The sequence below is a fragment of the Sphaerodactylus townsendi genome, linkage group LG02 (genome assembly GCF_021028975.2).
Source record: "Sphaerodactylus townsendi isolate TG3544 linkage group LG02, MPM_Stown_v2.3, whole genome shotgun sequence".
NCBI lineage: Eukaryota > Metazoa > Chordata > Lepidosauria > Squamata > Sphaerodactylidae > Sphaerodactylus > Sphaerodactylus townsendi.
In genome coordinates, this window is record NC_059426.1 from 127,327,992 (window position 1) to 127,353,710 (window position 25,719).

The window sequence follows — 25,719 nt, forward strand, 5'->3', positions numbered from 1 at the left end:
ACCAAATACTAATAGTCCAGATTACCAAACCAGCTAATATGTCAGAGTGGAATTGCATGTGCAGGTGACATGGCAAATCCAACTTTTATTTTCTCTGTAGGTTAACTAATACTGAACTGTGGTAGAGGCTGGACTTGCCCTCCCATAGCAGAAGGCAGAAGAGATAAAACTGAAGGGTTTTAAAGGAAGCGCAAGTAAAGCTGTGAAGAAAGAAAGAGAAGAGGACACAAACCAGCAAAGAGAACTGTATCAGGAGCAGTCAAGCCCTGGGAGTCAGTAAATCTCTGAGCAGAAGTTTTCTGTAAACCATCTAATCTGCTAGTGATTGAGGAGCAGGGAAGAGACATGAAAAGGAGCCCAGCCTAAAATCATTGACAGATGTAATCTGATGTAATCTGAAATTAAAGGAAACTAGAAGGGAGGGAGAAAAGCTGCAAGCCAACTCTGAGAAAAGGTATTCCAGAGAAATAATGAAGGCTGATTATGCATAAGATGTCTGCCGTGCTGCAGGGGCAAATGTCCATTGCGGCAAGATTTCCTGTACAGACATACTTCCTCAAGCACTTTCTGTTCTCTCCACAGCAAACGACACCCCTTCTAGCATGACTTTAATTTGCTTCGCCACCAGAGCAGGGCAGATTTGCCAGTGAGCTGAATTTTGCCCCAGATATTTTTCCACCACCCTCGGCAGCCTACCTAGCTTCACCCTTCCCACTCCCTTGAACTGCTGTCCACACCTTCCCCCTTGCATCCCTTCCATGTTGCTAGCTTCTTCCTGCTTCCTACTTATCTTACCGGCATCTTTTGGTATCCAACAAGTGGAACTCAAAGAAAAGAAGCTGAAACACATGGGCTTAACTAAAACACACTGACCTCTAAATTCTCATACAGATATGTCGATACCACAATATAACAACAGAGAGTGCTTGGTCCTACCATACACCCAGAGTTCCCGTTCACTCAGCTCCCACCCCTTCTCAGAGATAGTATGACCCGACCCGCCCCCCCCCCCCCCCCGGCAGTACATGGGTAGCAGGGAGTGAATATGGAGGTTGTACGGTGCTCATTTACATTCAGGTGACAAGTTGGCATTTCTATGGATAGTACGAACAGGGTGACTTTTTGGCTCCACCCCCCTCCTCACTTTACTTCTGCCTTCCCCAATGACTGGGAGAGCTTTTTAACTTTATACACTTGTACCATATTATTACCATATTGAAGCAACAATAGATCTGATACAAGAATATCAAAATAACGAGCCTCTCCCTCCACCAGCGATAGCAGCAGGGTATGTATGTATGTGTGTGTGTGTGTGGGGGGGGGGGGATACTAGCTCTAGGATTTTCCTTTCTTCAGCAGCATGTGATCCAAGGAATTGCTTTACTTCTTTCATCTGAGAGGGGGATTCTTTTTTGAAAATGGCTACAATATTGATATAACTACTATAACAGCAGCAACAGTAATTTAAAGGCTTTTACAAAGTCACCAATCTTGAAACTACCAAGTGTGATGAGATCTGTACCTTTAAGAGAGCTAGGAAAACCAAACCCAGGAAAGTACAGCAAATAAGCTGTTCAGTAAGTGCCTCCTTGTATGTAAACACAGAAATGCAAGGAGACCCCACTACAACCCCACTGTGCAGTAAAGAGCCCCAAGGTAAGTGTTCTATGCATAATGGGCCTAAGAGTCAAACTTCTGTGACTGGGACTTCCTGTAATTGCCTAGCTATATCAAACTTATTGATCTGGAACAGTCATCCTGCGACAATGGATATCCACTCCCAGACTAGGAACTGAGAGACACCTAAATAATAGGAAGGAATAGAAAAATTCAGGACAGAAAAAGGAAGGCTGTCTTCAGTCAAATAGTGATTATATTGTGGAATTCACTGCCGATGAATATGGTGATGGCTTCAATAGGGATTAGACAGATTCACAGATAATAGGTCCATCAATGGATACTAGCCATAATGATTAAAGGGAACCCTCCACGTCCACAGGTCTAGCAGATGAATAACATTGATCTAATGGCACATACTTTTGCAGCATAAGAATTCAGCCATATGTACTTTCAGTAGCAGTTTTATATTTACCGTCAGAGGACTTTTACCATTGTCATCTTCATTATCAAAAATGATATCACTTTCAGAATCATCTGCTGGCCTAAATCAACAAGGAAAAAACAAAACATTGCAAATTTCTGTTTATCAATGAATGAATATGTGAACACCACACACACCTGCTCACCCCAATAAAATGGATTCAAAGTACTACTATTCATGGAGTTTTGAAGCTCTGACAAATGGACACCAGGTGTTTCATGAAAGAAAATGTGGGAATGGCTTACAACTTGCCTGAAAGACATGCTTGTCATTAAAGTTCTTTCCCTGATCTGGGTTGTTCAAAGCTTTAGGTTTTTGTCTCTGGACGACTTTAACCCACCATGCCTTTTAACCATGTTCTAGGACCAAAGTAGAACAGTTTAATATTAAACTACCAATTTATTATTAAGTCACCAGCAGTTGGTGTGATGAAATATGGCAGAACTTCTTTAGAAAGGCAGGTCTATTCCACAATTCTTCTCAATTAAGGTGGATTTTTTTTCTTGTTGTACTTGAGCTGCTTCTTCAAGATGCATTAACAGAGTATATTCGGGGTCATTAAGACCACACATACTGTTCTCATGATAAGCTTTTCCCTTGCCTAATAGTGTGCTCTGTCTCTGCTGAGTGAGCATTCCAACACTGAGAGGAATCTCAGAAGCAATTTCCTCTCTCCTCAGAAGCAATTCACGCATGACTCTGGGATTGAATCATCAAATCTTGTGCAGGGAGAACCAACCATCACCTCATAACATTTCAAATACAGGCCTTTACAACAAGAGGCAGTGCATGATGTAGTTACAAGATACTCAAAGGCAAGACTGTCTTGTAAACCGCCCTGAGCCCTTCGGGGGTGGGGCGGTCTATTAAATTGAATTTGATGATGACAACAACAACAACAACAACAACAACAACAGTAGTAGTAGTAGTAGTAGTAGTAGTAGTAGTAGTAGTAGTAGTAGTGGTAGTAGTAGTAGTAGTCACATAAAAATGCTTGAAGTAACCTTAAGAATATGTTCAATGCATTTCAAAACTTGGTACACATGCTGATAAAATGAAAGGAGCAAGTCAAAATCTGATTCTATAAACTATGGCAAGTTGACATCAAAAAGAAAGCCAATGAGACAACCCACACCCTACTCACAAGAATGACTGTGAAAATACTCCTCCACCATCATCATCGTCTTCATCATCACTAGACTCCTGATCAGCTCCACTGAACCGGGCACTTGCTGACCTCTCACACGAGGTGCTCCATTCCACTGAACTGGTCAGAACAGGAGGAGGAGCGTTTGCTTCCACATCATCCATGGATTCTTCTTCAGCCTTCCCATTCAAAGGCTGCTTGGTGGCTGCCTTTTTGACTACGGTGGTTTCCGATGCTGAAGGACTGAGCAAAGGCATCTCTTGTTTCTCTATCCATGCATTATAATAGCGGACAATGTTCTCATGATTCAGACGAGACAGGAGTGTCACTTCCCCTTTAATTCTTCGAAATTGTTTGCTTGTTGGATTTATGTGAATACGCTTTACTGCATAACAGCAGCCGTCCAGCTTGTTTTGGACCTACCCAAATGAAATGAACACTCTGAAATAAATCACTGTCTCAATAAAAATAATGCAAAATAGTTACCCTCTGGGAACCTCCACATATTCTGTCAGCCATGAAAGATGGTTGTCTGATAAAGCACTGCCATTTAAAGAATGATGCTATATGTATTGCTCCTCTTCTAGTTAGATTACTGAACAGAATTAACAAAGCCTGTTCCACCCTAATGGACTGGTAATTTTATTCTATCAGTGACTGTGCATTTCTTCAGTATGAGATGCCTGCTACAGACACTAGGGAACTCTAGAACATAATTCTGAATAAGATGTCTTGAGCCAGAAGGAAACCACAGATGGTGACAGAACAAAATAATAGCATCTAACCCAATATCTTGTATTCACAAATGCAAATCCTGGGAAGGTTAATCATAAGAACATAAGAACAAGCCAGCTGGATCAGGCCAAAGTCCATCTAGTCCAGCTCTCTGCTACTCGCAGTGGCCCACCAGGTGCCTTTGGGAGCTCACATGTAGGATGTGAACGCAATGGCCTTCTGCGGCTGTTGCTCCCGATCACCTGGTCTGTTAAGGCATTTGCAATCTCAGATCAAGGAGGATCAAGATTGGTAGCCATAAATCGACTTCTGCTCCATAAATCTGTCCAAGCCCCTTTTAAAGCTATCCAGGTTAGTGGCCATCACCACCTCCTGTGGCAGCATATTCAAAACAAGATTAATAATCAAAACAAGATTAATAATCAAAACAAGATTAATCTCACATGGTAAACGGCATATACCTTGATGACTGCTCCAAAGGCCCCTTTCCCAAGAAGCTGCAATTCTTCAAACTCGTTGTAATAGCGAGAAAATTGTTTCTGTGTTTCAGTGAAGAACAGATTACTAGAAATCTGACTACTGGGAATAATCGTTTCAATATCATCTATTCCTGTTGACTCTGAAACAGAAAATTAGCCTGTGAGAAGGAAAGCAATTTCATGCTAAACTATCAGTGTCAAGAGTTAGTGTGATACACAATACAGAAGAGTAACTACTACAGTGGAAATGAAAGGCTGCCTCCCTAAGAGCTGTACCGGCATAACTGAGGATGTTGTCACAGTTGGGGGTGGGCAAGGGGTGGAGCCCAGGGATTAGTTGGCTTTTACCAGGCTTTTGGCCTGAGAATGCCCCAGAGTAGTCCTCTGTCTTATGCCACTGCAACATGTGGCTTAAGTCTGTTTTCCCTATGGAGATATTTGGACAGCAGCAGGGGTTTTTTTTGCTGCACCATCCAGAGCTCCACTGGAGGCAACACAGTGGCCACCTCCACTGTAAAACAGCTCTAGAGCAGCCTCTTTCTTTAAAAGCATTTTATACAAAATATATGTGATTTCTTGATTAATATCAAAGCTCAGACTCTAAGCCAAGTGACTTCTGTTTCTAGATATACAATTTTTTGTGTTTAATTTCCGTGGCTTCGTGTTGATGTGTTTGGGGCTGTGTAGGGATGGGTGGAGGAAGGGGAAAGTGAGGATGGGATATGAGTCTGAAATTGTGTGCATCGAGGAATGCTGCTGTAAATTTCGTTGTGCGTGCACAATGACAATAAATGCTTATGCTTATTACTGACATGGCAAAATATATTAGAAAATGACCAAATCATTTACCAACTGGGCTTTCTTCCATCACAGGTGTTTTCACCTTAGTTGGATTTATAAAAATGTGTTGCAATAGTTGCTGAGGGCTCCACCTTTCTTTGTCTTCCAAGCAAACACACCTGAACATAATCCAAAATAATACAGGTGTTAATTTTGGTATTCCAAAAATCAGTGTTGACTACCAATTTTATTAATTTATGATGAAACTCATAACTTCCTAGCTTCTTTTAGGCCCCTTCTGCACATGCAGAATAATACACTTTCAATCCACTTTCACAATTGTTTGCAAGTGGATTTTGTTGTTCCGCACAGTAAAATCCAGCTGCAAAATGCATTGAAAGTGGATTGAAAGTGAATTATTCCGCATGTGCAGGAGGGGCTATTGTGCCACAAGTAAATATTTGAGCTGCACAGATCATATCTTTATGAACAAGACAGCAACATTCTGATTTCTAGAGCTAATAGAAGCATTTCAAGCAATGAACTATAACATAAAAAGACATGTGGGGGGTGGGTGGGGAGGCAGGTCTCATTACTCACATCTTCTTTTTCATGTTAAAAACACAAACACATTGCTGTCACTATCCTGTCTGGCCCCAAGTTAATCTTGAAACAGAAGCTTTTTTGTTAAATCAGTATTTATGTTTGGTAGAAGCAATTATATGATAGCAGAAGTAGTCAGATATGTACATACTTTTTCAAAAAGTCTTGAAAATCAGCAGGCAACTCATTTGGAATTGTAACTGGATATTCCTTAGTTATTTGTCCTTGGCTGAGAGACAGTAGCAACAAACCCAGCCGCCATACATCCCCTTTTTTCCCTGGTTTGTTTGGCAAAGAATCTTCACTAAATCGAACTTTGGTTTGCTCAAAAACATCTTCCTTGCAAATGTCTGCCAAACGTTTTGAAATGCTGTAATCGGTCACCTTGATATTTCCTTCAGTATCCACCAGAATGCAGGATGCATCCAGAACTTTGTGTACTACTGAATTACTGTGTAGGTATTCAAAAGCTGACAGAAGTTGGGTTGTGTAATGTCGCAGCTGGTCCAGAGGAACGGGGATCTCTTTGTCCAAGTGTACAGAGAGATTAGATCCACTAACATGTTCCACCAAGATGTCTACCACAATTGAGTCATTGCGCTCTTGAAGGTTCATAGATAGATAACGGACTATGTTTGGGTGGTTTAACTTTGTCAGAGAGCTGAATTCTGCTTCTGCCCCCTGAATCTGTTCAAAAGAAATAAAATCAGTAAATCCTGGATAAATAAATTTGACTTGCCTCTCATTAAAAGGTTTTTCCTACACGTGGCTTCAACAATGCAAGAAGGCTATTGCCCATGGCAAAATCATTCAAAATAGGAGTAGTTTTAGGTCAAAGTTGACAAAATGTAATATGTTGTTCTGTGTACATTGAAGATTATAGATTACAGTAAGGCAGTTTACATGAATCTGCCTTTGAAAATAGTTTTGAAACTTTAACTGATCCAAAATGCGGTAGCCAAGTAATTGCAGGCATCTGGAGACAGGGATTGTATTACTCTAGTTCCTGGCTCTTTAAGTCTCTAATTGAGCCATCCTTACCCACAGACTCAGAGCAGAGGCAGTATCTGCACGGCCCGTTTACGACGGCCTGGGGGCGCCAAAAACAGGCCGCCTGCCAGGATTGCCGCTGGCGTTACCAGCAGCGCTCTTCTTCCTCCCAGGGGCGGCGTCAAGCCGCCCTAAACAACAACCCTTTAAAGGGTTGTTGTTTGGGGAGAGATCGTCTTCCCTGCGGCGCGGTCGCGAACCACGCCGGAAGACGCTTTCTGCCTCGCCACTTTATTGTGTCTTCCTCGTTAAGCCTGCGGGGCGTCGCAGCCCCGCCCACACTGTCCTCCGACCTCCAGGGGTCGGAGGGCAGCGTGGGCGGGGCTGCGACGCCCCGCAGGCGACGAGGAAGACACAGTAAGTGGGGCGGGGGAGGGCGCAGAGGCGGCTCCGTGCAGAGCCGCCCTGCCTTCTGCCGGCCTCCCCGTTGCCTGCTCGCACGCTTGCGTGCGAGCAGGCTCCCGCCCCCACGCCGACGGAACTCCTGCCGGCGTGGGGGCGCGAGGGGGCCGTGCAGAAACGGCCAGAGTAACTCAGCTTTAGATTGGTGCTGTAAATGGTTTTGGGCCAGGATACTTGAAAGATACAGGAGCCCTGGGAACCTGAGTGGTAAGCTATGGTACTACAGTCAAAGCTCTGCTCAAGACCTGAGTTCAATCTTGACAGAAGTCAGTTTCAGGTAGCCAGCTCAAGGTTTTCAGCCTCCCAATCTTCCAAGGTCATAAAATGAGTACCCAGCTTGCTGGGGGTGAATTGTAGATGACTGAAAAAGGCACCCTATGACACAAAACATAGTCTGCCTAATAAACACTGTGATGTGACATCACCCATGGGTCAATAATGACCTGGTTCTTGCATGGGGGTTACCTTAACTTGAAATATTGCCTTCTTCTGTACCATCCATCCCACTAATTAATATTCTCTTCTCAAGCTCTGCACTTAGTGGTTTTGCACAGAGGCAAGGCAGGTGGCAACTGCAGACAGGACTTTTTCAGTGGCAGCACCTCATCTTTGAAATGTCCTCCCCCTTCAGTGAAATATCCTTGGCCTAGCACATCCTTTAGAGATCAGACCAAAACATTTCTCCCTACTCATCCTCATAACTGAAAGGTTCATCTTTTAAAGCCTTTTTCATGGCCTGCTATCTTATGAATATCATTTTAGGGTGTTTAATAAGGTATTTTATAGTGATGTCATAGCAGTTTTATTATTATATTTGTTCTTAACTCTGTGGGCCACTGTAAGGAGACTTCATGTAGGTTCTAAATAAATAAACTTTTATCCCAACTGACTTTTCATCCTTGTTGCAGAGTCCCTCATTAAAGCCCAAAATAATGTGCAGATTCCAATACTAGCAGTCACAGAGTATGTCGTGTAATAGTCCCAACCTTCCCTCCAGAGATTTTTTTGCAGACTTTCTCTGGAAAACTTTCACTTTTCCCCCTGATTTAAGGTCCAACATTAATGCTATTGGTCATTAAGCTCACTGGTCACCTTTGACCAGTAATCTCAATTAGTCTTACCTACTCGAAGGGCTGTTATGAGAATAAAAGCAAGGAGAAAAACAACAACCATGATATCTGCCACTCAGAGGAATTACAGGATAAAAATCTGAGGGGAGAAGCAACATAAGCAAGAAGTTACCTGTTTTTTACATTTTTCAATCTTTTCTTTTTCTTGACTTGTGAGAAATGTTCCCATTTTCTTTTGCCACTGAAGAACCCATTCGTGTACGAGGACAAAGTTGCCACTGCACAACTCCAAAGCATTGTAGACTGATTTACCAAGCTGCTCATCCTTGTCTACACACAGATACATGGAAAGAGATATCAGCTCCAGATGGAGACATTTATACAAACGCAAAACCCATTATAAAAAATGTTTACAGATAAATTCCCATGATCCTAGCCCATATGTTCTTGCAGCATTTATCAAGTTGTAAAGGAAACGCAAACCAACCCTAACTAATTAAATCAAAATGCTGCACTTTGGGCAAACATCGTTAAAATGGGCCCATACTGATCAATTAACAAAAATTTTTAAAAGACATCCAAGTCAAAGTATGCAACTCTATTATTCCTACATTTTTCCTCTGAGCTGGACCACTTTTACTGCTGACACCTTTGAGTAAAAGTAAGAACACTCCTTTTTGTCTCTCCTCTGCACAAACCTTTGAAGGTTTGTAAAATAGGATTTATTTCTACATGGAAAAAATCATACATGTACTAAAAAGGTCTCTCATGCATAATAATGGTTCCACTTACCTATACACTTTCCTTTATGTACTTTAAATTGACCATTGGTGTTAAAATATATAACTACCCCAGTTCCTGGAGAATCTTCAGTACTGCAAACTGAATACTGACGCTCTCTTCTATGAAAGAAACAACCATCACATTTTCTTTAAATCAATATTTTATGTTGAGGTCATACTGCTAAGACCCCCTCCTTCTTATCAACTCATCAGTGGGAGAAAAGCCTAGCAATAGCTTACTACAATTCTTCAATCTTAATGGAAAACTTATGTAAAATTTAAAACAGAACTGAGATAATTTAAATGACGGCTACTGGCAAAGAAGATTCAAAGCAGTTGTGTTTGTCCATATAACTAAAAAGAAAGTCCCTATAACACTTTATCTTCTCAATTAAAACTTTGCATAGATTGCCGGGACCGAGAACACAAAGAGGTTGCCGTCAATTTTATATTCCAACTGGTAGCAAGTGAGCTGTGCAACCTCATCTGCACACAGTTCCACAGGCCACAGCTACTGCAACTGCTTGATAAAGTCCCAACCACCTGCTCTTAAAATCTTTGTTTAATTATTTTTTCACTGTGATTTTTTGCCTTTACAGTGGTGGTTTAGCACTGAACAAATACAAAGGCTTTGTCTACCAGAGGATTTCCATGAACAGAAGAGGGGGGTGATTTTGCAGATAGCCCCCTCCCATCATAGACTTCCAGCCCCTCTCAATTGCTTTGGGGTTGGGGGAGGGAACATCTCATCTTACAGGAGCAACATTGGGGAGCATTTGGGGCTACTGTAGGAGGGGAAATACTGATGTTAGTTGAAATTACCACTGGATCCAAACTGCACAACCTCAATTGTTTTTCAAGAACCTCCAAATTGCCCAGCATGAGAAGACTGAAGCAGAGGGCCATGTCTCCAGTGCCCAAAGCAAAGGTATTGGATCCAAGCTCTAATACATGACAGTTAGATATGAGGAGCTTGAACTGACTTGGGCATACTCAGTTAAACATGCAAAAGGGGTGCATGAGTATATAGCTCTTTTACTCAGAGGAACATTGGATTATTGTTACTCACTCTACGCTGGCCTGCCCTTGAATCTGATCCAGAAGCTGAAACTTGTTTAGCATGCAGCCGGGAGGCTTCTAGCTGGAGCCTCAAGCAGGGACCATAAAACACCTGTCCTTTTCCATCTGCATTGGCTGCCTATCGAGTTATTTTCAAGGTTCTGGTTTTGACCTTTAAGGCCACGAGCGGTCTTGGACCTGCATATCTCAGGGACTGCCTCTCCCCATACTGCCCTAGTAGGTCCTTCCGCTCTTTGGATAGGAATTTCCTGGAAATCCCTGGCCCAAAATCTATCCGGCTGGCCTTAACGAAGGCCAGGGCCTTTTCAGTCCTGGGCCCTACCTGGTGGAATATGCTTCTGTATGAGATCTGAGCCCTGAAGGACTTGAATAGTTTCCGCAGGGCCTGTAAAATGGAGCTATTCCACCAGGCTTTCCCTGATAGCCAGCCGGGTTAACATCTTCTTCTGGCCTCCGGGGGGGGGGGGGGGGGGTATATTAAAATGTGTAAGTCACCATCTGGATTTAGGTTTTTAATAGTGTTTTAAACTGTTTTAATTATTTATCTGATTTTATTGTATGATTCTGATGGTGTTGCCGCCCTGAGCCCCTGGGGCATAGGTGTCAAACTCGCGGCCCTCCAGATGTTCATGAACTACAATTCCCATCAGTCCCTCCCAACATGAGCATTGGCTATACTGGCAAGGGCTGATGGGAATTGTAGTTCATGAACATCTGGAGGGCCGTGAGTTTGACACCTGTGCCCTAGGGGAAGGGTGGGGTATAAATGCAATTAATTAATTAATTAATTAAAATATTGATAAATACTTAGAACGCCCTGTGGAATGTGCACGATTTTTGTTTGTTCCTCCATGTTCACCAGCACCTCCATTGAAATTGGGAGCTATTTTGTGCCCTGCAGCCTCTCTACTGGTAGAGTTCTCCTGGGTTATCAAAGTGGCACTCTCCAGACGCTCCTGAAAAGACAGAAATGAGAAGAGCAACTGAATAATTCTAGCACATTGCAATCCTTCAGTAGCTGAGCAGGCAGGACGCCTGACTGGGATGGTACTTCCCAATAAACATGGGAGGTAATTTTCACCAACTGCCTTCTCGCTACAAACATGGACATGCAACCACCCTTCATATTGTTCCTGAGGATCACATTGATCAGTAAGTTGCAGCAGGAGATCAGGATGGGAGATGGCTGAAAAGTTCCATTCAAAGGACTCTTCTGATGATGCATTGGTTATAACACAATTTTTAAAAATACCTGCTTAGCAGTTTCTTTTCTTTTTCGTTCTTCTTTCTTTTCTTCTTCCCTTCTTTGAATCTCATTAAGAATTTCACGTTGCTGAAATAAATATTACTGCAATGAAAAAAAAACTATCTCTAGGCTTATTACAGTAAAACTGTAACAAACTGATACCTCAAATAATTCTGAAACGCTTTACTCGCTGTGAGTGAAGACAACTAGAAAAGCAGATTTTGCTCTACAGACAGACTATAGTGCAGGGGGAGGGGAGGGTTTCACAGATTTACATGCAGAAAAAAATGTCACACTAGGAATTATGCAGGGAAGAACAGTGGATCCAGAACTCTTATTAAAGTTCAAAGACTGGCTACAGCTCTCCTTACTTCAGCATAAAGGAACACAAAGAACACGAATGAAAAAAACACTGAAATCACAGATCAGCACACGAGGCCTTGTCTGTTATTTTACAAACAGACGGAATCATTGCCATTGTCACTGGGTCCCTCCCCAGCCATTTTCAAAATCTGGCAGAGACTTAAGCAAAGCTCCGAGTCCAGTGGTTGAGGACTGCTGTTTGTAAAAGGGGGTCTCACAATTACAAACCATGGATACCAAAAATCATATCCTAAGTAACAGAAGGTATTTCCATTAGTGGAATGGAATTTCCCTACTATTCTCCTGGGGTAGTCCCCTAAAATTAACCTTCCCCTCTGGGAATGGAAGCCACCACCACCACCACCCGGTAGCCCCCCGAGACAGTATGAGTGTCAAATCAAAAATCTGCAAAGGGAGGAGGGAATTTTTTTTAAAACCCTCTGTCAGTGGAAAGTATTATCAGGACTGAGGTCACAATATTAATCCATCATCCAACAGTCTCCCAACCATTAAACTCTACTGATGTTAATAGCTGAAGACTTCAGCTACCTACGTGTTCACATGAAATCAGGAAGAAATCAGAAATACCAAACATTTAGCAATCTCACCATCTCTTCTTCTTTCCTCTTAAGGTCCTGAATTCGACGCTGTTCTTCTTGGGCAAGCCTTTCCAGTTCTTTTTGTTGATTCTTCAGCATTTCTTCATGGAAAGACTTTGAAGGTGGTTTATTATACTCACTGAGAAATGACTGGACATAATCTGCCAGCTCAAATATCATCACCTGTGGAAGAAAGGCAAATTTCAATCCTGCCTTACTTCCTTGGACTCAACAAAACAACAACAAAATTCAACATCAACAAACTTTATTGGCATACGAGATGGAAGCAACTGTTAGATTACATTACAGAAACAACAAAGTTACAAAGACATGAACCATTGTCTAATTAACAAACTTAAAGCAAATTACAACACACAGTTTACCAATTTAAAAGAATCCAGACTTAAAACACACAGGATCAGCAAACTCACAACCATATCTGGTAGAAAAAGGTACCCATGGAATAGGACTGCCTGGCATGTCTGCCTAAATGTAACAAAATCACTTAAAGGGGAAACTGTCAGAAGAATTATAAGGTAAATTTGAACCCAATTAACACTGATATCTTTGTCACCATCACAGTGGTACTCAGAACCATTTTAGACTGCTATGCAAAACAAGCAACAGCAAATGTGTGGCAAACAAAACCACAAATTGGTGCATGTATTTCAGTGCTGAAAACCCCAGCCATTTCTGCCAATCTTGGCACTGAAAACCACCATGCACATAAACTATTCTAGCATTACATTATATAGGTCTGAATAATCAGAACTAGTCTTGAGAGACAGATTTCAGAATGGTGCTCTAGAAAAGCAACACATACACGAAAAATATAACTGTATCTAATTCTGTTTCAGGTCAATGGTAAGAAATGTTTTAATGTTTTAATCTATTTATTGTTTTAATCTATTTATTGTTTTAATTGAAATCATATGTTGTATTGTGTTCGATTGTTTTGTGAACCGCCCTGAGCCCTTTGGGGGTAGGGCGGTCTATTAAATTGAAATAATAATAATAATAATAATAATAATAATAATAATAATAATAATAATAATAATAATAATAATAATACACTATTAACACTATATTGTCAGGACTCTGGCAATTAAACATCATGTTATGAATATTAAGAACAATAGCAAAAAGGAAGAGCTTCTCTCAATCATAGTTGCTGAATTCTTTACTTTTATGTAACCTTCCTTTTGAATAAAGTTACATTAGCAACATGTATAAACTGGGGGGGAAATGTGCTCTAACACATTTAGAGCAGCCCTGGTAGTGATTGAAAAACTGTGACTAAAACCCAGAGGTTAAAAGACATATCGAACTTGATAGAAGTAACAAATCCCAGATGGTATTTTCAAAGTACTATCACTTGGGGGAAAGCAATTTGACCTGTGATAGCAGCTAAAGTTCCTTGTCTTAATGTCATCTTTAAAAGACGGGATAATCAATTCTCAATCTATTCTAGATTACTACTCAAATTTGGGTAGTAATAATAAAGATTGTAATATATATTGACAAACTTATAGAAAGTGCACACCTCCACTTGTTCTAACAAGATAATAACACGTGCGGGTTGTTTTGTATAAGGATATTAATGGGGAAAGTTGTCATTTAGGTTCCTCTTGCTATCAGGAGCTGAGATTTGCTGTGTGAGAACTACATAAGCAGTCATGTCTGGGAAGCAAAGATAAATTATCTTCTTAATTCTTGAAATGCCCCCTCCCTCCAGACTATAATACATGTGACTGAATGATTTAGATAGAGGATTTAGAAGCTACAAGAAAAAGAAAAAGAAATTTCATACTTATCTATGCATTCCGAACAGTATAACCAAATCAGAATTTTTTTCATATAATTATAAACTAATCTGAAAAAAATTATTCTAAAAATTAAATTTTTATCTGGTGACAAATATTAAGATTATGCCAGCAAGAATGAGTCTTTATGTAAAAAAATGACTTAAATACTCACTAGCTATTTCAATTGAATCCACCCTGGCTGATGAGCACTCTCAGGAACAGAAGGGTCTTTCCCAGTGCCTGCTATCTGAAGCCCTTTAACTGGAGACCTCAGGGATTGAACCTGTTGCATCCAGAGCAACCCGTCCTACCCACATACATGCATACTTGCAGCTGTACACACAGCATCTCACACAGCATCTCACAGTTGAAAAATCACACTCTCAGCACTGTCCAATATTTTGTGCAAAACTGAAGCAAAAATGCAAAGATTTACCTCTCCACAGCGCTGTTTTGCTAATTCCTCGAGTCTGGATTTTAACAAGTTAACATTGTCATTTGACAAGCCCTTTACATTTTTAAGATGAATTTCTGGAACACTAGATGGGAGAAAAATAGAATCCACAAAAGAGAGGACTTCAGCTTCACAAATGCATATACAACTTATATAGTAATGCATCCACTTCAAAATGACATACATCAGCCATTATGCACCATCAAAAATAAATTATATGATTTTGTAAATATATGATTTTGTACTCTCACTATAAGTGATTTCATTCATGTAAGTAGTTAAGCTACAACTATAAGAGCAGACTGCCCCCACCACTTGACCCCTTCTAACCACTATCAAAGTTCATTTTCACTTTGCTATTTTGCTTGATCTCTGTATAGTCTACTGTTGAACAATTCCAAGAGGATACAAGAAAGGAATTCCAGAGCAGTGGCACAAAAGATCCAGCTGACTGGATGCTATTAGAGTGCTGGAATTTGGGGACCTAATCATTTTCGGTTTGTTTTGTGCAAGCATTTTTTTAACCTCAGCTCACACTCAGTTGACTAGACGAGGCACTTGAAGTCTTCTTTGATACTCACAAGCAGTTAATTCAAACACCTACAGGTGTGCTTTGAAATTAATGTGCACAGATTAAGCCATATCTGTAACAACTAAACTTTTAGACAAGAACAAGTGTGACAACTACTCAGACTGCCCAGTTTTGCATTTTAGCTTGCTTAGGAAATTGATAAACTATTTATTTTAAATTTACTCACGTGTCAGGGTAGGTTTGGGGACATCTGACACACAATTCAACTTTCGTATAAACTTCATGGTCACCAGTCAATCCCTGAGGTCGCAGAACTAAACAGATTTCCGGAGAATGTCGTACCTGAAGCATTAGGAAAAAAAGGGGGTGTTTAACATTCATGTTGGGAAAAAGCAAGCTATTATACGTGAACAGTAAGACAAGTTTGGAGAGTGACCAGCCTTTAGAATGCACTTTAAAGTCCTTTGGTGATGCCTATGGAACGTATGGCTGGAAAGGGGATCTGCCAAAGCCTCTATTGCTGTTCACACACACAGTAAAATTCCAGCAAGAAGGTTGTGCCAATCAACTTGTGATCATAGTAAAAACAAGCCTTATGACACCTTGAAGACTATTAATAGCATAAGCCTTTGTGAGTTAGAGGGAGATAAAAATGCACAGGTAAGTAAACACAGCCTGGGTTCTTGGTTTTTCAATCTTTGTTCTATACGACATATGGCCCACTGTTACATTAACTACCAAACAGAGATCTGAAGACTGCTAGAGAACTTTCTAAAGTCACTCAGGGTTTCCAGCAACCATTACATTAAAGTTACTTGCAGTTTTAAAAAATCTGTATCAAAGAGTTCCTCTCCTGAAGGAAATCCCCCAATGGCAACTGGCCACAGTTGGATATCAGACACAGCTTCATAAACAAACTAGGTATGCTAAATTTCAACACATACTCATACTCTCTCCCACTAGATATGCTAAATTTCACATATACCTACACTCTGTACCACCAAACGATCTCAGGAGATTTGTGAATTGATCTGTCATTTCCTGTCTTTGTTCTAGAATGCTCCATTGGGGTCCTAGAGCCTTGGGGACAGCACTAGGTAAGCTCTAGGACCCAAGCAGAGCACTCTAGAACAGGGGGCTGCAACCTGCGGCTCTCCATATGTTCATGGACTACAATTCCCATCAGCCCCTGCCACCATGGCCAATTCACCATGGTGGCAGGGGCTGATGGGAATTGTAGTCCATAAATTGTAGTCCAATTGGCCATGGTGGCAGGGGCTGATGGGAATTGTAGTCCATGAACACCTGGAGAGCCGCAGGTTGCAGACCTGCTCTAGAACATAGACAACCCAGGAAATGGCAGATCAATTCACACATCTCCTGAGATCTTTTGGTGGGAAAGAGTATAGTAGCAGAGAAGGAAGTACAGCCACAGAGGGGGCTACTTCAGACTTTTTAGAAAGTGGAAACAAAAGAAGCTTGGGTGACACATTTTCTCTCTCTTGTCACTTCTAGTGTCAAGCAAAATTTGCATGTGTACATTTTTAGATACACATTCTTTGAAAGTAGAGACAAAACATGTTTTCTCTCTCCCCACTCTCAATCCCATAGGATGTAGAAGAGCAAAGCCAGAAGCATAACTCAAATACACTTTTTTTGTAGCCATCTCTTCAGAATACTGGAAACAGCCAAATCAGAGAAAATGGCCTCCAAAGAAGACAGCTCACTTCCATTTATGGGAAGAGGATCAGCTTAATTATGAGCAAGCATCTCCCTGACTGATGCTGCCTTATCAGGCAACTTTCCAAAAAGCTTATCGACTTGTGAAGAAACCATACAAGCTGCCATGCTGTCTAAAGGCATGTTCAAAGACTTTCCATTCAGCAGTGGATGAATCAGGCACAGACTTAATATGTACCTGAGGAAAATGACTGCTTTGCACAGGAGTGACAGATGAAATCTGAAAGAGAGAGATGATATGCATCCCTGAGTGAAAGATTAAAAGCTATTCTATATCACCACTAGCATTTGTTTACCATCAATTACCAACAAACAAAACAAAGTGTTCTAAGGGTTGATGGGGTGTTCTGCAATAGTTCACAAAGTGACATTCCCTCCCGAGTCCTACCATATACCACTGTGTTTTGGCATTTGGATAATCAAGCTAACAACTGTAAGCAAGGCAGTTTACTAAGCACAGTCTCCTTCTAGTGCAGAGATGCACAGCAATAGGATGCAACCCATTAAATTCAGGCACAAACATCACAGACCTTTTATTTGATTTCCACCCCAGGAGCATTTTCTGATCTGAAGGTTGATTCCCAGTGTCATGAGAAATCTCAGCCACACCAAATGAGGAGGATGCACTGAGAAAGAGGCCAAAATTGCCCCCTTTTCCATCAACGCAAAGAACGGATGGATCACTGAATTCAACACACAGTGATTAAAAACACACATGCATGCACCAATGTATCTGTGATCTCTTCGCTGGAGTTATTAGAAATCTAACCAAAGCTTCAAAATTTGACAAGCATGAGAACACCCCTTATAGCTTAAAAAGTGGGATCAGATGGTGCTGGTTTTAGAAAACTGAAGGAGGTAAGGCAGAACTATTACAACCTACAATGTGTGTTTTCATTTCCTTCATTTATTTGCCTCATTATTATATGATCAAAACAGTTTTTGAAGGATTACTAAGAACTATTTGTTCAGACAGGAAGCTGGAAAAAAGCACAATGACAAGCACAGTGACACCATCACACGACGTTCAGCTCTGAAAAAGTATTGTCTCTCTCCAATCATAATGTCACAGAGGAGAACGATGAAAAAAATTATAAAGTAATAAACGGGAGAGTCCATGACTATGTGAAAAATTGACGTACTAAGCAAGTACTCCACAGGCATCAAACACATTCACCCTTCATTAACACTGCCATTAGGCACTAGCACTAGCAGTATAAGGTAAATCCAGTAAGATATGAATAGATACAATCAATCATGTAACAAACTCAGTAACTGCATTAGGGCAAGCCATGCACACAGTATATTTATCTGTTAAGAGAAAGAATACAAAACCTATCACGGTTAATTACAGTGTGTCCCTGTTGTACTGAGGGCATCAAAATGCTACAAGACAACAAGCAATAACAGGATGAACCGATTGTGTTTGACAACAGCCTGCATCCAGCCTTATCATTAAAATATAAATTTGAAATAGCTGCTACTGCAAAGTGACAAAACTAGACATCATTGCTAGTTTCACAAAATCTTCTGCCTAAGATGTTTGAATGCTCAGCTCCAGGGAAAGAGCCTGGCATTTTGATATGCAATAGTTTAAATAGTCATCAGTAATACACATGATCAAAACCAAAAATCATATAATGAATTCACCTCATTACCTACAGCTCAAATAAGAACTATTTTTATTCTTTCTGACAGCCTGCAAGTGAAAGCAACATCAACATTAAAAGTATTGCAGATAATATCTGTGCTCATCTATACTCTGTTCCACATAAAGATGATAGTTGATTGTATATTTCTCCACCACAGAACAAAGCATGCTGGACAATCTTTGTTATAGAGCAGGGGTAGGGAACCTTTAACACTCAAAGAGCCATTTGGACCCGTTTTCCATGGGAAAAGAAAACACTTGGAGCCGCAAATAATTTTTGACATTTAAAATAAAGATAACACTGTATATATTGGGTTTTTTTACCTTTTACTCCGCTCATTCTGAGAAGCGCATGGATGTGTCCGCCCTGCTACCTGCAGGGCGGGCAAGGATGGGGCCAGCGGCTCGGCTCATGGAGCTGCAGTGCAAGGACAGAAGAGCCGCATGCAGGTTCCCTACCCCTGTTATAGAGTGCTCTGCCTTGGGTCCTAATGCCTACCTAGCCCAGCAAAATTTGAAAGTTTGAAAGTAATAATACATTTTGGCATCACTGCTCTTGTATCAAAGTACCACGTTCAATAAAGCACAATATAATGGTTTTAACAAAGGCAGTGCATGAAAATGAATAATTCTCATATTCATTCAGAAGCATACAACTTTCTCAACCCCTGTACCTTAATTGACCAAACTATAACCTTTATGTGGAACAGAGTATATAAAGATTGACAATAATGCATTTTCAGTTTAAGTCCAAGAAGCATTCAGGTTTAATAACTGACAACAAATAAACCAGAGATACACCAAATATTTCAAATATCCCAGAGGTATTCAGAAAATGGAATGAAAATGTAACAGGGTGTGTCTTTATGTTGGAATTTGCAAGTGTCTGCCATGCAATCCAGCTGTATGTAAAGCAGTTGTTTAGGTCACAGTTTTATGACCTGGTCTGTTGGTCAGTTATTGGTCAGCAAATCACCATTTTCTCTATATATCTTTATTTTTGCCATTGCGCAACTCTGCTACCTACTGAAGTATATCTCTGAATATATAATGTTCAGAAAATCCCAATACTTTATCACCTTTATCTCCCTTTCTCCGTAAGTGAACTGACAAGACAGTGAAACTTTGGGGGCCTAGAAGGACCCAGAACCACACAAACCTTCAGCATTCACACTTGGAATGATGCCTCCCCCTTCAAAAAAAGTCACCAAACTGCTCCTTCTCTTGTTTATATCCAAAACTAGCAGTCTTAAATGCAGAGTTTCATACTGAAAAGAAACTGCCTTTATTATTCAGGAGCCTATTTTAAAAATCCTTCAGGTTCTGAAGTATGTAAATTAATCTGAAATCATTTAAAAGCCAGACAGATGATTTAAAAATAATTTTCACCTACCTAATATTGCTGCAAAACAAGTTTAGTTAGAGCTCTGGTACCAAAATATTTATTTAAAATTTTTATTTAAGACATTTTAATGTTTTCATAAGCTATTTACTTTCTGGAAGTAAATAGCTTGTGTATTTTTTATTACAATGTTTGAGGATTAGGTTGTTACCCACAGGTACACCAACCCATCTCAGAGATTAGAACTTTTTTTCACAGTATGCAACATGATTTCCAGTTAATGCAACCTCCAAATTTTAGCTCAATGCCACATGCATGTAGCAGGAAATTGACCAATTAATTTTTAAAACTAACAGGATAAGAGGAAATGGTGTCAAATATTCTGGGAAAAGCAGCCTACCCTTCTGGGAAAATGCTGTAAATAATTATCCTGCTAATTATCTTTAATGTCACAGTATGCAAGAGACTTTATTGGTGTTAATTTTAAGTTTACACAAGTTGCTTCACAGTTTAGCAAAAGCTCTAGAGAACAGCAAAAAAGAACAACTCCCATTGATACTTATTATCTCACTACAGAGAATAGTTGTCTGCTAATTACCACATAGTTAGGTACCTCAGATAAAGGAGGGATAATGAGACAAGACGCGCTGGGTAATATGCATACTGGACAACAAAAGTATCAATTCCTGCCCTTTCTTGTGGTTTCACTGTATCAATACCCCGCTGGCCTCGATGAGGCCTGGTGGAATGGGCTCCCGAGTGAGATCTGAGTTATTTCCACAGGGCCTGCAAGACAGAGATATTCTGCTGGGCACTTTCTAGGGGCCAGCTGGGCGGACATTTACTATCACTGGCCTCTCAGGGGATAGTGGGGTTTTAAGTCGCCATCCTATGTGTTGATTTGTCATATTTTAAAATGTATTGCTATTTTAATTGTATTGTGTTTTATATTACTGTATTGCTGTCCTGAGCCCTTTGGGGATGGATGGGGTATACATTTTAAAAAATAAATAAAAAGATATAAAAAGATATGATCACCATTGCTGATGTGGCCCATGGATACACACTGAAAACATGGGGAAAGTACAGGTGAACTTTCTTACTTCAGACAGAAGTCTATAATGGGGAATTCTACACAGCAAGTAGCTCAGTTCTCTTCTCTGATAAGCAACTTGGAATCGATTCCTAAACACACAGGACTTCTAACTTTACATTTTCTATGGTATTCCCCATGATATCTTTGTAAGTAAGCTAGTAAAATGTGGACAATGCTACTGTTAGATGGATTTGTAACTGGTTGACTGACCAAACCCAAAGGGAGCTGCTCACCAATAGCTTCTTCATCCTGGAGAGAAGTGACTAGTGGGTTGCCACAGGACCCCATGCTATTCAATACTTTTAACAATGACTTGGTTCTCCAGAGTGCACCTGCTCTTAACCACTTCCCCACTGCTGCTCCTTACACGTATTATAACACTCATTGTTCTGTACTAATTAATGCTTATAATTATCACACTTGCAAAACTATAAAGACCATCAACTAAGGTTTCATATAAAATGACTGCCAACTGCACATTCAACTACAAATTCCTTCACTACAGCTGCTGTTACACATTTTTTTGCATACAGCAGCCGCCCTACAACCTGCATTAGCCATTAGGCTATCAAAGATATACCCACTTTTCTCAAGTAGGCAGAGGACAGCCCTGTGGAGCAAACCCCATAAGTGAAGAGCCCAGATATGCAACACACCTACCACGTTAAAGCTAAAGCTTGTACAGGAAATCTTCATACATTTGACTAAGTGGCCTCTGGTTCACAAAAGCTAATGCCACAATAAACATGTCAGTATATAAAAGCATCACAAGAGTCTGTGGTTTTCATATGGAGAAATTTAAATATTTCCCCCTCTACTCCAACCATATGTTGAAAAGACAGGAAGAGACACTTCTGTAACAATTCTGAGTGCGGCCTGTATGGTTAATGATTATTAATATTTTACTCATTTGCCTTAGGCTGCCTAGTCAAGCTCATTTAAATGACACAACAAGCCAAACACCGTAGCTGGATCTCGGGAGGGGGGTGGGGAGGAGGACCCATGTTACCATCCGCAGGAAATGGCTAAGCCCAGCCTCTCTCCCCTTACCTTCCACGGTCGGTTATGTCTCAAATTCTGGAAATCTTGTCCGTAGATGGCCTCCAACACTTCCAGCTCATTCTCCTGCCGGACGTGATAGCTCTCGGTCTGTTCGGAGGAGCTGTCAGCCGCCTCCCTGGCCATGCCAGCTCCCCAGTACCCCTCCCTCCTTCTCTGCCTACCACCATCTGCAGCGTTCAGGCAGACAACGTGGAAGCCGCTCTGCTTACGAGGTCTACCAAAGACCGATACTGCCCCTGGCGACAGCACGGGAAGAAACCCCGGCAGAGGCGCGGCTGCGTTATAGAGGATCTTGTGCAGACCCCGGTTGCAATTACTGCTTTTCAACGCTCGGACGGGCAATACTTTCCTCACAGTCTTCCTTGAGATTTCTCAGCAGCTGTCTCGGAAAACAATCATAACTGCAGCCCGCGATTTCCTCGGCATCACCCATGTAAAAATAACAGGTTAAAGTTACTCTACCCACCCCCGCATGTCAGGCTCATGAGTTTTAGTAGCTGATAGACCAGCAGGAGAATTTAAATGACACAACACACTACAGTATAGACATGCTGACCTGTTCAATTTTTGAATGACTGTTAAAGCCACAGGAGCTTTTCCTAAGTAGCTGGCCAGGCTTTGATTAGTGAAAAGGATTTCTGCCCTTCTTGGAAATGCGTGTGTTGTGTGTTCCAAAACGTCCTGTTCTCAACAGCCTTGCAAACCGAGGGCGCTGGCTTCTTTAGAGTCAATCCATTTCATGTTGAGTCTTTCTCTTTTCCTACAGCCTTCAACTTTTTCTCGTATTATTGTCTTTTCCAGTTAGTTTTTTTATCTTCTCATAATGTGACCAAAGTACAATAGCCTCAGTTTAGTCATTTTAGCTCCTAGGGACACTCTTTTTGTCTTTTCAGTGATCCACAGTATCCATAAAACTGTCCAACACCACATTTTAAACAGTGACATAGGTATAGATTTTTATGGGGGGGGGGGGTTGGAGCGAGGCCACACCCCCACCTGCCTCTGGGGCATGGCCATGCCTCCCCAAGCTCCACCCCCAGCCTAAGTGCTTATAAAACCAGCTCTCTAAGGCAAGGGATGGCAGACTCCCGTGACCCGCCCGCCCTGCCTCCCCCACCAGCTGGGCTCCCAGCTGGCAGCCAGCAGTCCCTTCTCTCTCCCCTCCAGGCAGAGGGGTAGCTAGGGGAAATGAAGCTCAGTGCAAAATGTGAGGTTTGCGCACCCCCCCCCCCGCGACTGCTGTGATGTTGGAATCCACCCCCAAACAGCATCACTTTCAATGGTGTTTAAATTTTAAATCCACCTTAAAGGGAGAATCTGAGGTCCCCAGATAAAACAATATTGAAAGTGATGCTGTTTGGGGGTGGATTATTCCCCACCCTGAAATAACATCACTTTCAATGTTTAAACTGGTGACCTCAGATTCTCCCTTTAAATCCATGCCGAAGGGGGTGGATTTAAAAAGAGAATCTGGGAAAATTTGGGGGGTGCCTGCTGTCAGGGGTACAATTGTTAAGCTAGCAGCACCAAACTTTCAGGGTATCTTTGGGAGACTCTCCTGATGATACCACCCAGGTTTGGTGAAGTTTGGTTCAGGGGGTCCAAAATTATGGACTCTGAAAGGTGTAGCCCCCATCTCCTATTAGCTTCCACTGGGAACAATGGGGGATGGAGGCACCTGCTTTGGGAGTCCATAACTTTGTACCCCCTGGACCAACCTTCACCAAACTTGGGTGGTATCAGCAGCAGAATATCCTGATGATACCACGTAGGTTTGGTGAAGTTTGATTCAGGGGGTCCAAAGATATGGACCCTCAAATGGGTAGACCCATCTACTATTAGCTCCCATTGGAAACAATGGGGGATGGGGCACCCCTTTTGGGGGTCCATAACTTTGGACCCCCTGAACCAAACTTTACCAAACTTGGCTGGTATCATCAGGAGTGTCACCTGATGATGGCCTGAAGTTTTGGTACCGCTAGCCTAAAAACTGCGCCCCCTGCAGGCCAAAAACCGAAAAAACACTTTAAAATACAAAAACCCTCAAACAGGGGGGCGGAGCTTCAGACATGCAATGCGGGGGATCTGAACCCGAGAAACACCCCCCCCCCTTACCTACATTCTTGTAAAGGAATAAACTTTCTTCCTGGAAGCTTTCTTCATTGCCCAACTTTCACACCCATACATAGCAATTAGGAATACTGTGGCATGAATGTCTTCATTTTGGTTGCCAGTGACAAATCTTTACACTTGAAAATCTTTTTTAACTACTACATGGTTATCCTTCCCAGTCTCAATCTCCATCTGATTTCTTGGTTACAGTCTCCCTTTGGGTTGATGATGGAGCCAAGAAATAGAATAGACAATCTTAAACAATTTCAGTTTCCTCATAGTCAGCCTTTTCTGCCAACAGTGTAGCGCAGGGGTATCCAACTCTGGCACTTCAGATGTTCATGGACTGTTTATTTATTTATTTGTTTGTTTGTTTGTTTATTATATTTGTTTACCACCCTCTCCAAAGGCTCAGGGCGGTGTCCATCAACATTAAAACAATTTAAAACATCGATACATAATTTACAATAAAATAATATATAAAATACTAACTACAGATGGCTGTACTATACTATAAAATGCTAAACAACCCCTCCTTCCCCCTTTATGTACCCACGGGAGGCCAGATGGTCTTATGGCGGAGTTGACATCATCCCGGCTGGCCAAACACCTGGCGGAAAAAGGTCCGTTTTACAGGCCCTGCGGAAACTTTGTAAGTCCCACAGGGCCCTGATCTCACCTGGGAGCCTGTTCCACCAGGTAGGGGCCAGAGCCATAAAAGCCCTGGCCCTTGTAGAGGCCAGCCGGATCACCTTGGGTCCTGTAGGTCCGCCTCCGACGAGCGGAGGGGCCTAGAAGGGCGATATAGGGAGAGACGGTCCCTCAGATAAGCAGGGCCAAGGCCGCGAATGGCTTTGAAGGTCAATACCAAAACTTTAAACATGACCCGGTACTCGATTGGCAGCCAGTGCAGTTGGTATAGGACTGGCGTAATCTGGTCCCTAGCTGTTGCCCCAGAGAGGAGCCTGGCTGCTGCATTTTGTACGAGTTTCAATTTCCGGATCATGGCTAAAGGTAAGCCCGCGTAGAGCGAGTTACAGTAGTCTAATCTAGAGGTGACCGTGGCATGGATCACCGTGGCCAGATCGGAACGGGAGAGATACGGGGCCAGTTGCCGTGCCTGCCGGAGATGGTGAAAAGCTGCCTGGGCTGTCTGGGTGACCTGGACCACCAATGATAAGGATGGATCCAGAGTCACCCCCAGGCTCTTGGCGGACGAAGTTAGTTTTAATGTCTCACCAAGAAGCGTAGGCAGGCCAAAGGCTACCGGACACTCCCCACGGCCCAGCCACAGGACCTCCATCTTAGTGGGATTCAACTTCAGCCGACTTGCACTCAACCAACCAGCCACAGCGTCAAGACAACGCTGGAGAGCATCAGGGGCCAAGGTCGGGCTGCCCTCCATTGTGAACAAGAGCTGGGTGTCATCAGCATACTGATGGCACCGTAGCCCAAAACTCCGAACCAGACTCACCAGGGGATGCATGT

The 25,719-nt window shown here is 41.9% G+C and overlaps 1 protein-coding gene across 1 annotated transcript in view; it reads right to left on the minus strand.

The window, feature by feature from the left end:
* Positions 1 to 22,313, minus strand: part of EIF2AK4 (eukaryotic translation initiation factor 2 alpha kinase 4) — a 53,724-nt gene extending 31,411 nt beyond the window's left edge. Inside the window, exons 1-13 of the mRNA XM_048484232.1 lie at positions 22,108 to 22,313; positions 15,455 to 15,570; positions 14,679 to 14,781; positions 12,447 to 12,620; positions 11,482 to 11,562; positions 11,037 to 11,185; positions 9,160 to 9,269; positions 8,540 to 8,697; positions 5,997 to 6,532; positions 5,312 to 5,421; positions 4,445 to 4,602; positions 3,246 to 3,667; positions 2,093 to 2,162 (exon numbers count right to left, since the gene is read on the minus strand). Coding sequence (XP_048340189.1) covers positions 2,093 to 2,162; positions 3,246 to 3,667; positions 4,445 to 4,602; positions 5,312 to 5,421; positions 5,997 to 6,532; positions 8,540 to 8,697; positions 9,160 to 9,269; positions 11,037 to 11,185; positions 11,482 to 11,562; positions 12,447 to 12,620; positions 14,679 to 14,781; positions 15,455 to 15,570; positions 22,108 to 22,242 — 2,322 coding nt within the window. The 5' untranslated portion in view covers positions 22,243 to 22,313. The remainder of the gene's footprint in view (positions 1 to 2,092; positions 2,163 to 3,245; positions 3,668 to 4,444; positions 4,603 to 5,311; positions 5,422 to 5,996; positions 6,533 to 8,539; positions 8,698 to 9,159; positions 9,270 to 11,036; positions 11,186 to 11,481; positions 11,563 to 12,446; positions 12,621 to 14,678; positions 14,782 to 15,454; positions 15,571 to 22,107) is intronic.
* Positions 22,314 to 25,719: the final 3,406 nt, after the last annotated feature.